This window comes from Mytilus edulis, chromosome 6 (genome assembly GCF_963676685.1).
Source record: "Mytilus edulis chromosome 6, xbMytEdul2.2, whole genome shotgun sequence".
Lineage (NCBI taxonomy): Eukaryota > Metazoa > Mollusca > Bivalvia > Mytilida > Mytilidae > Mytilus > Mytilus edulis.
This window is the reverse complement of record NC_092349.1, coordinates 49896116-49913959: the sequence shown is the minus strand read 5'-3', so window position 1 is coordinate 49913959 and position 17844 is coordinate 49896116. Positions and strand designations below refer to the sequence as shown.

The following is a 17844-nucleotide window of genomic DNA, read 5'->3' as shown; positions in this document are numbered from 1 at the left end:
ATCTAGGGTTCATATCTCTTGTAAAACATAGGACCTGTTTTATAGACATGTTATCTAGGGTTCATATCTCTTGTAAAACACAGGACATGTGTTATAGGAATGTTATCGAGGGTTCATATCTCTTGTAAACCAAAGGACCTTTGTTATAGGAATGTTATCTAGGGTTCATATCGCTTGTAAAACACGGGACCAATGGTATAGGAATATTATCTATAGTTCATATTCCTTTTAAAACACATTACCTGTGTTATAGGAATGTTATCTAGGGTTCATATCTCTTGCAAAACATAGGACCTGTGTTATAGACATGTTATCTAGGGTTCATATCTCTTGTAAAACACAGGACATGTGTTATAGGAATGTTATCTAGGGTTCATATCTCTTGTAAAACATAGGACCTGTTTTATAGACATGTTATCTAGGGTTCATATCTCTTGTAAAACACAGGACATGTGTTATAGGAATGTTATCGAGGGTTCATATCTCTTGTAAACCAAAGGACCTGTGTTATATGAATGTTATCTAGGGTTCATATCGCTTGTAAAACACGGGACCAATGGTATAGGAATGTTATCTATAGTTCATATTCCATTTAAAACACATTACCTGTGTTATAGGAATGTTATCTAGGGTTCATATCTCTTGTAAAACATAGGACCTGTTTTATAGACATGTTGTCTAGGGTTCATATCTCTTGTAAAACACAGGACATGTGTTATAGGAATGTTATCGAGGATTCATATCTCTTGTAAACCAAAGGACCTGTGTTATAGGAATGTTATCTAGGGTTCATATCGCTTGTAAAACACGGGACCAATGGTATAGGAATGTTATCTATAGTTCATATTCCATTTAAAACACATTACCTGTGTTATAGGAATGTTATCTAGGGTTCATATCTCTTGTAAAACATAGGACCTGTTTTATAGACATGTTATCTAGGGTTCATATCTCTTGTAAAACACAGGACATGTGTTATAGGAATGTTATCTAGGGTTCATATCTCTTGTAAAACATAGGACCTGTTTTATAGACATGTTATCTAGGGTTCATATCTCTTGTAAAACACAGGATCTGTGTTATGGAAATGTTATCTAGGGTGCATATCTCTTGAAAAACTCATGACCAATGATATATGAAAGTTATCTAGGGTTCATATTTCGTGTAAAACTCATGACCAATGTTATATGAAAGTTATCTAGGCTTCATATCTCTTGTAAAACAAAGGATCTGTGTTATAGAAATGTTATAGAAATGTTATTTATCGTTTATATCGCTTGTAAAATATAGGACCTGTGTTATAGGAATGTTATCTAGGGTGCATATCGCTTGTAAAACACGGGACCTGTGTTATAGGAATGTTATCTAGGCTTCATATCTCTTGAAATACTCATGACCAATGTTAAATGAAAGTTATCTAGGGTTCATATCTCGTGTTAAGCACATGACCTGTGTAATAGGAATGTTATCTAAGGTTCATATCTCTTGTAAAACACAGGATCTGTGTTATAGGAATGTTATCTAGGGTGCATATCTCTTGAAAAACTCATGACCAATGATACATGAAAGTTATATAGGGTTCATATTTCGTTTAAAACTCATGACCAATGTTATATGAAAGTTATCTAGGCTTCATATCTCTTGTAAAAAAAAGGATCTGTGTTATAGAAATGTTATTTATGGTTTATATCGCTTGTAAAATATAGGACCTGTGTTATAGGAATGTTATCTAGGGTGCATATCGCTTGTAAAACACGGGACCAATGGTATAGGAATGTTATCTATACTTCATATTCCTTTTAAAACACATTACCTGTGTTATAGGAATGTTATCGACGGTTCATATCTCTTGTAAACCAAAGGACCTGTGTTATAGGAATGTTATCTAGGGTTCATATCGCTTGTAAAACACGGGACCAATGGTATAGGAATGTTATCTATAGTTCATATTCCTTTTAAAACACATTACCTGTGTTATAGGAATTTTATCTAGGGTTCATATCTCTTGTAAAACATAGGACCTGTTTTATAGACATGTTATCTAGGGTTCATATCTCATAGGACAGGACATGTGTTATAGGAATGTTATCTAGGGTTCATATCTCTTGTAAAACACAGGACATGTGTTATAGGAATGTTATCTAGGGTTCATATCTCTTGTAAAACATAGGACCTGTTTTATAGACATGTTATCTAGGGTTCATATCTCTTGTAAAACACAGGACATGTGTTATAGGAATGTTATCGAGGGTTCATATCTCTTGTAAACCAAAGGACCTGTGTTATATGAATGCTATCTAGGGTTCATATCGCTTGTAAAACACGGGACCAATGGTTTAGGAATGTTATCTATAGTTCATATTTCATTTAAAACACATTACCTGTGTTATAGGAATGTTATCTAGGGTTCATATCTCTTGTAAAACATAGGACCTGTTTTATAGACATGTTATCTAGGGTTCATATCTCTTGTAAAACACAGGACATGTGTTATAGGAATGTTATCTAGGGTTCATATCTCTTGTAAAACACAGGACATCTGTTATAGGAATGTTATCTAGGGTTCATATCTCTTGTAAAACATAGGACCTGTTTTATAGATATGTTATCTAGGGTTCATATCTCTTGTAAAACACAGAAAATGTGTTATAGGAATGTTATCGAGGGTTCATATCTCTTGTAAACCAAAGGACCTATGTTATAGGAATGTCATCTAGGGTTCATATCTCTTGTAAAACATAGAACCTGTTTTATAGACATGTTATCTAGGGTTCATATCTCTTGTAAAACACAGGACATGTGTTATAGGAATGTTATCGAGGGTTCATATCTCCTGTAAACCAAAGGACCTGTGTTATAGGAATGTTATCTATGGTTCATATCTCTTGTAAAACACATTACCTATGTTATAGGAATGTTATCTAGGGATCATATCTCTTTTAAAACCAAGGACCTGTGTTATAGGAATGTTATCTAGGGTTCATATTTTTTGTAAAACACACTACCTATGTTATAGGAATGTAATCTAGTGTTCATATCTCTTGTAAAACAAAGGACAGGTATGTTATCTAGGGTTCTTATCTCTTGTAAAACACATTACCTATGTTATAGGAATGTTATCTAGGGTTCATATCTCTTGTAAACCAAAGGACCTGTGTTATAGGAATGTTATCTAGGGTTCATATCTCTTGTAAAACACATTACCTGTGTTTTAGGAATGATATCTAGGGTTCATATTCCTTGTAAAACAAAGGACCTGTACTATAGGAATGTTATCTAGGGTTCATATCTCTTGTAAAACAAAGGACCTGTGTTTTAGGAATGTTATTTAGGGTTCATATTTCTTGTAAAACACATGACCTATGTTATAGGAATGTTATCTAGGGTTTCTATCTCTTGTAAAACAAAGGACCTGTGTTATAGGAATGTTATCTAGGGTTCAGATCTCTTGTAACACAAAGGACCTGTGTTTTAGAAATGTTATTTAGGGTTCATATTTCTTGTAAAAAGCATTACCTGTGTTGTAGGAATTTTATCTAGGGTTCATATGCCTTGTGAAACAAAGAACATGTTTCATAGGAATATTTTTTAGAGTTCATATCTCTTATGAAACAAAGAACCTGTGTAATAGGAAAATTATCCAGGGTTCATATCCTTTTTAAAACAAAGAACCAGTGTTATAGGAATGTTATATAGGGTTCACATCCCTTATGAAACAAAGAACCTGTGTTATATGAATGTTTCCTAGGATTCATATCCCTTGTAAGACACAGGACTTGTGTTATAAGAACTTTATCTAGGGTTCATATCGCTTGTTAAACACAGAACCTATGTTCTAGGAATATTATCTAAGGTTCATATCCCTTGTTAAACACATGACATGTGTTATAGGAATGTTATCTAAGGTTCATATCCCTTATGAAACAAAAAAACCTGTGTTATAGGAATGTTTTCTAGGGTTCATATCCCTTGTAAAACACTGGACCTGTGTTATGCGAATGTTATCTATGGTTCATATCTCTTGTGAAACACATGACATGTGTTATAGGAACGTTTTCTAGGGTTTATATCCCTTGTTAAACACAGGACCTGTGTTATAAGAATGTTATCTAGGGTTCATATCTCTTGTAAAACACAGGACATGTGTTATAGGAATGTTATCGAGGGTTCATATCTCTTGTAAACCAAAGGACCTGTGTTATATGAATGTTATCTAGGGTTCATATCGCTTGTAAAACACGGGACCAATGGTATAAGAATGTTATATAAAGTTCATATTCCATTTAAAACACATTACCTGTGTTATAGGAATGTTATCTAGGGTTCATATCTCTTGTAAAACATAGGACCTGTTTTATAGACATGTTATCTAGGGTTCATATCTCTTGTAAAACACAGGACATGTGTTATAGGAATGTTATCTAGGGTTCATATCTCTTGTAAAACATAGGACCTGTTTTATAGACATGTTATCTAGAGTTCATATCTCTTGTAAAACACAGGACATGTGTTATAGGAATGTTATCGAGGGTTCATATCTCTTGTAAACCAAAGGACCTATGTTATAGGAATGTTATCTAGGGTTCATATCTCTTGTTAAACACAGGACATGTGTTATATGAATGTTATCGAGGGTTCATATCTCTTGTAAACCAAAGGACCTGTGTTATAGGAATGTTATCTAGGGTTCATATCTCTTGTAAAACATAGGACTTGTGTTTTAGACGTGTTATCTAGGGTTCATATCTCTTGTAAAACACAGGACATGTGTTATAGGAATGTTGTCGAGGGTTCATATCTCTTGTAAACCAAAGGACCTGAGTTATACTAATGTTATCTATGGTTCATATCTCTTGTAAAACACATTACCTATGTTATAGGAATGTTATCCAGGGATCATATCTCTTGTAAAACCAAGGACCTGTGTTATAGGAATGTTATCTAGGGTTCATATTTTTTGTAAAACACACTACCTATGTTATAGGAATGTAATCTAGTGTTCATATCTCTTGTAAAACAAAGGACAGGTATGTTATCTAGGGTTCTTATCTCTTGTAAAACACATTACCTATGTTATAGGAATGTTATCTAGGGTTCATATCTCTTGTAAACCAAAGGACCTGTGTTATAGGAATGTTATCTAGGGTTCATATCTCTTGTAAAACACATTACCTGTGTTTTAGGAATGATATCTAGGGTTCATATTCCTTGTAAAACAAAGGACCTGTGCTATAGGAATGTTATCTAGGGTTCATATCTCTTGTAAAACAAAGGACCTGTGTTTTAGGAATGTTATTTAGGGTTCATATTTCTTGTAAAACACATGACCTATGTTATAGGAATGTTATCTAGGGTTTCTATCTCTTGTAAAACAAAGGACCTGTGTTATAGGAATGTTATCTAGGGTTCAGATATCTTGTAAAACAAAGGACCTGTGTTTTATTAATGTTATTTAGGGTTCATATTTCTTGTAAAAAACATTACCTGTGTTGTAGGAATTTTATCTAGGGTTCATATGCCTTGTGAAACAAAGAACATGTTTCATAGGAATATTTTTTAGAGTTCATATCTCTTATGAAACAAAGAACCTGTGTAATAGGAAAATTATCTAGGGTTCATATCCTTTTTAAAACAAAGAACCAGTGTTATAGGAATGTTATATAGGGTTCACATCCCTTATGAAACAAAGAACCTGTGTTATATGAATGTTTCCTAGGATTCATATCCCTTGTAAGACACAGGACTTGTGTTATAAGAACTTTATCTAGGGTTCATATCGCTTGTGAAACACAGAACCTATGTTCTAGGAATATTATCTAAGGTTCATATCCCTTGTAAAACACATGACATGTGTTATAGGAATGTTATCTAAGGTTCATATCCCTTATGAAACAAAAAAACCTGTGTTATAGGAATGTTTTCTAGGGTTCATATCCCTTGTAAAACACTGGACCTATGTTATGCGAATGTTATCTATGGTTCATATCTCTTGTGAAACACATGACATGTGTTATAGGAACGTTTTCTAGGGTTTATATCCCTTGTTAAACACAGGACCTGTGTTATAAGAATGTTATCTAGGGTTCATTTCGCTTGTAAAACACAGGAGCTGTGTTATAGGAATGTTATCAAGGGTTGATGTGGCTTATGAAAAAAAGAACTCTGTTATAGTGATGTTTTCTAGGGTTCATATCCCTTGTTAAACACATAACTTGTGTAAAATTAACGTTATCTAGGGTTGATATCCCTTGTCAAACACATTATCTGTGGTATAGGAATGGCATCTAGGGTTCATATCGCTTGTAAAACACGGGACCTGTGTTATAGGAATGTTATCTAGGGTTCATATCCCTTTTTAAACACAGAACCTGTGTTATAGGATTGTTATCTTGGGTTTATATCCCTTGTCAAACATAGGACCTGTGTTATAGGAATGTTATCTAGGGTTCATATCTCTTGTAAAACACAAAACCTGTGTTATAGGAATGTTATCTTGGGTTTATATGCCTTTTCAAACACATGACCTGTGTTATAGGAATGTTATCTAGGGTTCATATCTCTTGTAAAACATAGAACCTATGTTATAGGAATGTTATCTAGGGTTCATATCCCTTGTAAAACACAGGACCCGTGTTATAGGAATGTTGTCTAGGGTTCATATCTCTTGTAAAACATAGAACCTGTGTTATAGGAATGTTATCTAGGGTTCATATCTCTTGTGAAACACATGACCTGTGTTATAGGAATGGTATCTAGGGTTCATATCCCTTGTGAAATACAGGAACCGTGTTATAGGAATGTTATCTAAGGTTTATATCTCTTGTAAAACATAGAACCTGTGTTATAGGAATGTTATCTAGGGTTCATGTCTCTTGTAAAACATAGAACTTTTGTTATATCAATGTTATCTAGGTTTCATATCTCCTGTGAAACACATGACCTGTGTTAAACGAATGTTATCTAGGGTTCATATCGTCTGTGAAACACACGATCTGTATAATAGGAATGTTGTCTAGGATTCATATCGCTTGTCAAACACATGACCTGTGTAATAGGAATGTTACAATGTATCTAGGGTTCATATCCCTTGTAAAATACAGGACCTGTGTTATAGGAATGTTATCTAGGGTTCATATCCCTTGTAAAACACATGCAGGACCTGTGTTTAGAAATGCTATCTAGGGTTCATATCGTTTGTTAAACACGGGACCTGTGTTATAGGAATGTTATCTAGGGTTCATATTTCTTGTAAAACACAGGACATGTGTTTAGAAATGCTATATAGGGTTCATACCCCTTGTAAATCACATGACCTGTGCTATTAGAATGTTATCAATGGTTCATATCCCTTGCAAAACATATGACCTTGGTTATAGCAATATTATCTAGGGTTCTGTTCTCTTGTAAAACACAGGACCTGTGTTATAGGAATGTTATCTAGGGTTCATTTCCTTTGTAAAACACAGGACCCGGGTTATAGGAATGTTATCTAGGGTTCATATCTCTTGCAAAACACAGGAACTGTGTTTTAAAAATGCTATATAGGGTTTATGTCCCTTGTAAAACACATGACCTGTGCTATTAGAATGTTATCTAGGGTTCATTTTATTGTGGAGAATTTTTTTTATTATTTTTTGTTTAGAATCAGTATTTTATACACCATATATATTGTTAGTGAATAAAAATGTGCTATCACCTATTGGTACTTGTTTTGAACTTAGACAACAGTATACCACAATATGTAAAAAAAGTGTTTAAAATAAGAAGATGCGATATGATTGTCAATGAGACAACACTTCACCAGAGACCAAATAACAGAAGTTTACTGTAGGTCACCATATGGCCTTCAATAATGAGCAAAAGACATACCCCATGGAAACATACAGATTTTTTCATAACAAGCAAAAGAAACAAAAGGCATTCAGGAATCAGCATATGACTGTATTCAATGATAGAAAACTGTTTTTATGCCCCATTTATTGGCATTAGTTTTCTGGTCTGTCCGTCCATTCGTCCATCTGTCCCGCTTCAGGTTAAAGTTTTTGGTTGAGGTCAGGTTAAATGTTTTGGTCAAGGTAGTTTTTGATGAAGTTGAAGTCCAATCAACTTGAAACATAGTACACATGTTCCGTATGACATGATCTTTCTAATTTTATTACCAAATTAGAGATTTTACCCCATTTTCACGGTTCACTGAACATAGAAAATGATAGTGCGGATGGGGCATTTGTGTACATGGGACACATTCTTGTTTTCTAGTATGTAGCAAGACACTATCTTGATAAAAGATAAAGGCTACCAAATAATTAAAGATCATAAACATGAATATCAAGTTTTAAGACAATGGCAAATTTTCTTAATTTTGGTAGGCACAGAAACATGCAGCAGGCATGAACAAGACATTTGTGCAATCAAAACGTCATGTTTCAAATTTTATATTGTAAACAGGGAAATTTTCGCGGCAGTTTTATTTTCGGTAACAGTTGAAACGCGAAAATAAAACGAACGCGAATATTTCAAAGAAATTTGAAACGAATATGAAGTCCATACATGAAAGTATGTCTATATCAAAACTTTATATTATGATTATCCTTATTAATCCAAGATGACATTATGGATATTGCCAAATAAACAAATGTTATTACAGTTATAAAAATGACACCTGCCAATCAGTTTTAAAATGATTACCAATTGTATCTGCTGCACTGATCAATCAGATTAAAATATTAATTAATGACCAGTTATTTTGTCATTATTTTATTCACTTTTAATTGGATCATTCCTCTTTGTTTATGTGATTGTGTTTTTACAGACAAACATGAATAAAAGCAAAAACTGTGAACAAACAAGCAAGAATTTGATTGGTTTTATCACTTGGTTTAAAATCATTCATTTCTAAATCATTTCTGAAAACAATTATATGCGACACGGTATGGGACAGCGTGAATCTAGATTATGTTGGTAAACCGCGAAAAAAAGACTGCGCGAAAATATCCCGGTTTACAGTATTGAAAAAAACAGAGTCACTTAAGAAGGTACAGTAGACAGGAAATCGCTGGTTTTGGTAAAACAACATTGAAATAGTCGTTTGGAGCCCTATATAGCTTGCTGTTTGGTGTAAACCAAAGCTGTGTGCTGAAGGTTGTACTTTGACCTGTTATGGTTTACTTTTTACACATTGTGATTTGGATGGAGTCTTATCTCCTTGGCACTCATATCACATCTTATTCCTGTTGAGCTATACATTGCTCTCAGTTGCTGAAAAGCTGACAGCAAGCCCAAAACCTGCAGATATAAAAGCCATACATAATACCTACCCTTTAATAAGCTGTACTTCTGAATAGATTGATCAAGGACTTGTATAGTATATAAATCCTTGAATTAATAACAGAATTTTTGAGGTATGTCCAAAGTGTACTTTAAGAGAATTATAAAACAGAATATTTATAATAAAAAAAAAAACTTTCAATATAAAAAAGAAGATGTGGTATGATTGCCAATGAGACAACTGTCCACAAGAGACCAAAATGACACAGACATCAAAAACTTTAGGTCACTGTACGGCCTTCAACAATGAGCAAACCCCATACCGCATAGTCAGCTATAAAAGGCCCCAAGTCCTATTTGAAACACAACGAAATATGATTACTAATCTCCCAACTTGAATATACTAGGTTCAGTAATATAACTATGTTCATGATAACAATTGTTATGATTTGAAAGAAAATTCATCACGTTAATAATTTTGCTTTAAAAAATAAACCCATGAAATTAATGTTTTAAACTCAGCAGACTCAGTCCTGTAACCTGGGAACAGTTATGTCGTTAATATATATGTTCCTGGTGAAACCGACTCCTGGACTAGGATATTTTTGAATGTCATGATATGTCTTTCGGAAAACTGAATTTAAACTCTAAATTGAACATTCGACATTCAAAGGGTTCAAATAAACACAGGCTGGTGTTCATTAGAATGACCAGAGACTACTAAATGTGTTATAGTAGTCGCAGGAATGACGCAACTAAAATTCTATTTTTTTTTTATTATCTCAATCTTGCAAAAAATAGCCAGCAAATGATGAATGATCAGTTCCCATAACTGCCTCTGTCTGGCCTCTGTGTCTATGCTTAATATAAACACGATCTCCTTTCTTTAATTCAACCAATACACTAATACTACTTGCTTCGTATGGTCCGTTGTTTGAATATCCCTTTACATACAATGAGTCGTTCTTGTTGAGTTGATAAGCGACGTCTTTTCCTTTGTCCCCATAAATCACACAACTGAAATAATACAATCCATCTCTTTTAGCAGTGAAGATCCCTGTAGATGGGTCGTAGCCTCCACCTCTATTGACCTTTACTCCTTCAAATATCAACACTTTGTTAGAGTTGGATAAAACAACATTTTTTGACAATGTTGAGAAGAATGCAGGTCTAATCTGTTTATCTGCAATGAAAACGTCACTTTTTAACAATAAGATTTAGTTGTAAAAATCTATATGTCACTGTTCGGCTTTCAACAATGAGCAAAGCCAGCTATAACAGGTCCCGAAAGGACAAATGTAAAATGAGAAAACTAACGCCCTAATTTATGTACAAAATAATGAACGAAATACAAATATGTAACACACCAACAAACGACATCCTACAAGATCCTGACGTGGGACATATGTAGATATAAGATTTAGCGGGATTAAAAAAAGTCTGAAGCTTATAATATGCTGTAGTGTTTCAATATTGTGTTGTCATAGAGGAATAGTACCAGACAGTATCACGTGATATTAAATATAAGTTTAAGATTCATGATTCAAGATTCAAAGTTTTATTTAGAGTCGATATTCGATAAACTACATAACACAAGCTCTAGTGAGCTTTTCAAATCGACTTATAACAAAATACAATACACACATACAAAAGTCATGAAAACAACACAATTTTAAACATATAATGCATAGTAAGATACCATAATGACATATATAAGTTAAAAGCATATATACGGCGTGCACAAAGTTGACGGCAACTGTAAAATGCGCGTTTTAAAAAGTTTTATACAACCGTGTTTAAAATATTTCTGAATAAGAATAAGAATAAGATTTTTTTTATGAGAAAATGATGAATGCATGCCCTTAAAATCTACATTACTAGTAAGGTAAATTAAAATTTAATCTATAAAGCATGAAACGGACATATAGAAAACGGCAAAAAATACGGTGTAACTTGTAACATTAAATAAGCATAAATAAGAGTTTTTGACCTAAAACCTATACAAATTCAACATATTTTCCTGCATTTTCGTATAATAGAACTGTTCGGATTCGGACTCGGACATCACACTAAATTCATAGGCAAAAAAAATCAAAAAAGATCATGGTAGATAAGTCTGGAATGATCTTTGTTATGTGTAAGAAGAAGTAATTTGGAAGGACTAATAATCGAAATGGAAGAATCGGTAAGAAAAATATGTAATTGCAATCTTTTTATTTTCAAAATAACTTGGTATTCCAAATGTGCATAACCAGAGGTTTAAAATTATCTGCAAAATATGAATGATTCGATAGTCCAGACTGAACACCTGATTTTTTTTAATGTACAGCTATTATGTTACAATCTAAAGAAATGACGTTTTAACGCTATTTTCTGAAAGGGGTCCACGACATAGTCGCTAATCATTTCCATTTCTCTGCTCTGAGCACATATTTATCTATATTTCCAGAATGTGCATTAGCTGCACTTTTTTGTTCGAAAGAAAAAAGAAATATGTTGAACGTAAATATTTAAAGTTATGTGATAAACTAAGTGTCCAGTGTTTTTGTTACGCGCTTGTTTTCTGGGGGGAAATGCCGACGTCGCGAATGATTTTAGTACTTTGAAGACGTTACGTTTGTGGACTCAGCTTTGTGCACGCCGTCATATTATAGTACACTTAAAACATAGCACAAGTTAATAATAAGATTGCACAAATCATGTAGTCACACAAAAAATAAAAGTAAAATAAAACAGACATACACACTATATGCATGCACTGGCATGAGCTGTTACTTGGATCCCATGTTTGTACCAATTTTTTGAATTGGTCGAAAGATGTTTCCACTCGACAATGGTTCGGTAGCTCATTCCAGATTTGTGCAGCATTATAGCGAAACGATCTTAAGCCATATTTAGTAGTTCGAACTCTTGGGAGTACTGCTGTTTCCTGTGATCTTAAATCATACTTGTTAATTTTTATATCAATCAAATCATGAAGGTAGCTCGGACTTTTTTGGTGAATTATTTTAAATGTTTCTATTGCAATTGTTTTTATTCTTCTTATTTTTAAAGATGGTAATTTAGATTTTTCTAGCAATTTTTCGTAAGGAATATCATAATCTTCATAAATGAATCTTAGAGCTCTTTCTTGAATTTTTTCCATTTTAAAAGAATTTTTTTCACTACAGTAGTGCCAAATTACTGGACAATAGTTAAAGTTCGAAAGTATGAATGAGTAGTATGCTGTTAACCTACCTAGCCTGTTTAAATATTTATCCATACGTTTTAGAATATTTAATTGTCTTGATGCCTTTTTACATATTTCAGAAATATGATTGTTAAAATTTAAGTCCGAATCTATAGTTATTCCAAGAAGTTTAACATTTTCTTCACAAGAAATTTTATTTCCATTTAAATTAAATATCAAATTATGTTTATTTGTTTTTTCTCAATGGCTATAGCATGGAATTTGTCAGGATTAGCCTTCATTAAATTTATAGAAAACCAGTTTATTAGATTTAAACTATCAGTTTCTAAACTTTCAACAACTTTATCTAAATTATGATTACTGTATGATACAGTGTTGTCATCAGCATAATTATAAATGGTGCTTTTTTGTACAAAATGAAATATGTCATTTATGAAGACATTGAAAAGAACTGGACCAAGGATTGACCCTTGTGGTACGCCTTTTAACATACGATCCCATTCGCTGTAAGAACTTCCAATTTTAATTCGTTGTTTTCTGTTTTCTAAATAACTTTTTAGACAGACCGTATGCTTCCAATTTAAGTAAAAGTAAATCGTGAGGTAAACAATCAAATGCTTTAGATAGATCCATCAAAATTGCAGCAAAAAAGTTTAACTCACCCCAATCTCTACCTCTATTGCTATTAATTCTCATGAGCATTTCCAGAAGATCCTCCGTAACGCATGTTGTTTTTCCTAAAACATAAGACAATTTAGTACCAATAATAAATTAGGGCCTGATAAATTTGCCTCTTTATATATCAATAGTGTATTTTTTCGATTTTTAAAAATTTTATTTGGATGAATTTACAGGAAAATATTGTAATATCTTGACGGTGTACTGTTTTAAATAAGAGCTAATTTTCAAATGCATGTAAAGCAAGACTTTGGTTAACTTGCTTGCTATGTTTGTATATTGTACAATTGTGTACTTTGGTTAACGTCCAATCAAATTCAAATATATTCAGGTTTAACTATGCCTAAATGTAATGTTTAAATATGTCAATCTTAATTACAATGCTTGAGTAAACGTTTACATAAACAAAACAAGCAAGCCAATCAAAGTTTTACTCCACTAGCATTAGGAAATTAGCTTTAACGGTAATTCAAGAATTATTTTCGTTACCTCTTCGTGCATCACAAGTAGCGGTAACTCTTACGGAAACGCCAACAAAAGCAAACAAAACACAAATGAAGCGTAACCATGACATTTCAGTAAGACTTTTTTCGTTTGGAGTGATAAATTGTTTTCAACAGTTGTTTATACATTTTAATAAAAATCATTATGATGAGGACCTGATACTTTAATTACACCTTCGCGTGTCTACTTTTATTGGTTTTTGTTCCTCAATTGCACGGCATGTAAAGTGTATGTAGTGTGGTTCCTGATACCAAAAACTGTGTGCATGCAGAAGTGTACTAAAAGCTTAGCTTGTTGAATCATAACTTAAATTGAAAATGGAAATGGGGAATGTGTCAAAGAGACAACAACCCGACCATAGAAAAAACAACAGCAGAAGGTCACCAACAGGTCTTCAATGTAGCGAGAAATTCCCGCACTCGGAGGCGTCCTTCAGCTGGCCCCTAAACAAATATATACTAGTTCAGTGAAAATGAACGCCATACTAATTTCCAAATTGTACACAAGAAACTAAAATTTAATAATACAAGACTAACAAAGGCCAGAGGCTCCTGACTTGGGACAGGCGCAAAAATGCGGCGGGGTTAAACATGTTTATGAGATCCCAACCCTCCCCTATACCTCTAGCCAATGTAGAAAAGTAAACGCATAACAATACTCACATTTAAAAATCAGTTCAAGACAAGTCCGAGTCTGATGTCAGAAGATGTAACCAAAGAAAATAAACAAAATGACAATTAAGAATTGAATGCTGCTTTTTGTAAATTTATTGGGGTGTAAAAGCGTTGACCGAAGTACATTTTGTATGAAGCGGAAGCGCTTCATACTAAAAATGTGCGCACGGTCAACGCTTTTACAACCCTATAAAGTTACAAAAAGAAGCATTCAATACTTATAATTATTTTTTTTTTAGCTAGAATCATGAAAACCCGATTCTTATCAAGTTTTCATTTATTTCACCTGTGCACTTTATTGTGGGACCTCGTGTCATCATGAATGATACATTTTATTGTCTAATGCAATTGTTTCAGGAATAGCACGTGATGTGCAGTTATATATAGCCAATCAGAATAACGTATTATAATGAAACATACATCTAATGTAATTATTAATACATAAATAACAATAGACTACTAGCAGTTAACTGACATGCCAGCTCCAGACTTCAATTAAACTGATTGAAAGATTATGATTTCATCATATGAATATCAGGTACAATCCTTCCCGTTAGGGGTTTAGTATCATACCATCATAACATATATGAGAAGAACATAACCCGTGTCATGCCAACAACTGGTTTTTGAATAAATGTGTTTAGTTCCGATGCAAAGAACCTTTAAGTGAATCAATATTAACGCCAAAATATGCAATCTTTAATGACCTGACAACAGTATCGTAACTATTTCCCTTCTTAATAAGTCTATTTAAATGTTTCGTTAGTTTTTGAGGTGAATACTGACACTTTTGTGCTTTAAGAAGAATATTTCCATAAAAAATTGGATGTGAAATACCTGAACGTATAAGAAATCTGCATGTTGAGCTATATTTACGAATGATGTCCTTATATCGATGATAAAAATTTAGTAAATGTTTTGACTAGTTTGTAATATCGAAAACCCTGGTGTAATAATTTTCCAGTAATACATAAATTTCTCTCGTTAAAATCTAAAACATTGTTACATACACGAGCGAATCGTACAAGTTGAGATATATAAACACCGTAACATGGTGACAACGGAACGTCACCATCTAAAAATGGATAATTAACGATAGAAAATGAAAAATCATCTCTTTTATCATAAATTTTAGTATTAAGCTTTCCGTTAGTGATATAGATATCCAGATCGAGGAAAGGGAAGTGGTCATTGTTAGTATTAGCTTTATTTAAAGTAAGTTCAACAGGATAAATTTCTTTAGTATACATACTGAAGTCGTCATTATTGAGAGCCAAAATATCATCCAAATATCTAAAAGTATTATTAAATTTGTTTATCAGATGTTGTTTCGATGGGTCTTTGCTGATTTTTGTCATAAATTGTAACTCATAGCAATACAAAAACAGGTCCGCAACAAGTGGTGCACAGTTAGTCCCAATTGGAGTTCCGATAACCTGACGATATACGAAATCTCCAAAGCGAACAAAAATGTTATCTAGTAAAAATTCAAGGGCATATATAGTATCAAAGCATGTCCAATTGACATAGTTTTTTTGTTTATTGCTACTAGAAAATGACCTAAATGAGTTTGAACATATATATTCACATTCTGACTTTTTAAATGCCCATTTAATTATAGGTGTGTAAATTTTTTCTTACTGAGAATGTGAGGCAATGTGGTATACAGGGTGGGAAAATCAAAACTTTGAACAGATTCAAAATCACCAATATAAGCATGCAATTTATCAAGTACTTCCAACGAGTTCTTGACACTCCAAAAGTAATTAATTCCATTATTTTCGAAGGCTTATTTGAACAATTTATTATCATGGTTTTGATTGTACCTAGTTTATAATGGCTTTTTATTTGAGTTTGGCGTGACTTAATTTTCAAAGATACACTTTCAAACTGACAATCCTGCTTATGGCAAATCATGTTCCTAAAAGAAAAAGTTTTTACTTACTTTATAAATTAATATTGGGGAGGGGTAGCTCCTTTTTAGATGAACATCCAAACTTTAACCATCGAAACATTATAATAGTGTCTTTTCCTATCAGGCATTATGTGATGCATGGTTGCATGGATACATGGGTGTTTTACAATTACAACATGTTGTTAATGATGAATGACAAGAGACGATACGCCGAAGACACCCATAGTCTTCAGCAAAAGACAACTGTTTATATCCTGATGAAAAAGTGGCGCATAGAGGTAACATGCTATACCAATGGTAAGCCTTCTAAATTCAGAAACAAATCCGCAAAACACTGACAAAAGACCAATACCGACGACACTAGTGGCATGGGATAAATTCACGTTGAAGAGGAAAATGGTTTGATTCTTTTCCCTAAACTCAGATGTACATATATAAGCAACAGCTACACTGAATTATCTATACAAAGACCAATTTACCACACTGTTTAACAGCAACTGTAACAGTTAACGTTTATTACAGTATAGATGTGTTGAACTGCTCTCTTTAGTGTGGTAGTGTCGTTTAAAAAATACAACATGCAGTCAATGGCTATATATTAACCAATTTACGTTCAAAAGAACACTGCTTGTTCTATAAATCAACAACTCCTAAAATTAAGAATGTTATTGTATACAAGTGATGTGCTCCTCAATGGTCAATAAACTGATCTCTGCTCTTTCAAGTAGAAAAAAAATATATTAAGTTAGTGTGTAATTTGTATTGGTATAAATTAAAACTTGTATAACCTGTAGGATTTATTGTACCGGAAGTCAATAAATATTTGGCCAAATTTTGCGCTATATACAGTAGCAGTCAGTTTAATTTTAAAACAGAATATTCATAATTAAAAAAAACATTTTCAATATAAAAAAGAAGATGTGGTATGATTGCCAATGAGACAACTGTCCACAAGAGACCCAAATGACACAGACATTAACAACTATAGATCACCGTACGGCCTTCAACAATGAGCAAACCCCATACCGCATAGTCAGCTATAAAAGGCCCCAAGTCCTATTTGAAACACAACGAAATATGATTACTAATCTCCCAACTTGAATATACTAGGTTCAGTAATACAACTATGTTCATGATAACAATTGCTTAGCTGTATTTGGCAACACTTTTAGGAATTTTGGATCTCAATGCTCTTCAACTTCGTACTTTATTTGGCTTTTTTCAACTTTTTTGGATTCGAGCGTCACTGATAAGTCTTTTGTAGACGAAACGCGCGTCTGGCGTATATATAAAATTTAGTCCTGGTATCTATGATGAGTTTATTTACAACCACTGGGTCGAGGCCACTGCTGGTGGAGATTTATTTCCCCGAGGGTATCACAAGCCCAGTAGTCAGCAATTTTTGTGCTGACATGAATTATCATTGATATTGTTATATCTATAAATTAACTGTTTACAATATTTTTAATTTTTTGAAATACTAAGGTTTTTTTTACCTCAGGCATAGATTACCTTAGCTGTATTTGGCAACACTTTTAGTAATTTTGGATCTCAATGCTCTTCAACTTCGTACTTTATTTGGCTTTTTTCAACTTTTTTGGATTCGAGCGTCACTG

General features: G+C 33.1%; 1 protein-coding gene across 1 annotated transcript; it reads right to left on the bottom strand.

The window, feature by feature from the left end:
* Window positions 1–10023: 10023 nt before the first annotated feature.
* On the bottom strand, window positions 10024–13748 carry LOC139527841 (complement C1q-like protein 3). The gene is made up of 3 exons (XM_071323519.1): window positions 13625–13748; window positions 13120–13194; window positions 10024–10450 (listed from the first exon to the last, which is right to left on the bottom strand). Exons 1-3 carry the CDS (start codon window positions 13707–13709, stop codon window positions 10050–10052), a joined length of 561 nt encoding a protein of 186 aa, XP_071179620.1. The 5' UTR covers window positions 13710–13748; the 3' UTR covers window positions 10024–10049.
* Between the last annotated feature and the right edge of the window lie 4096 nt (window positions 13749–17844).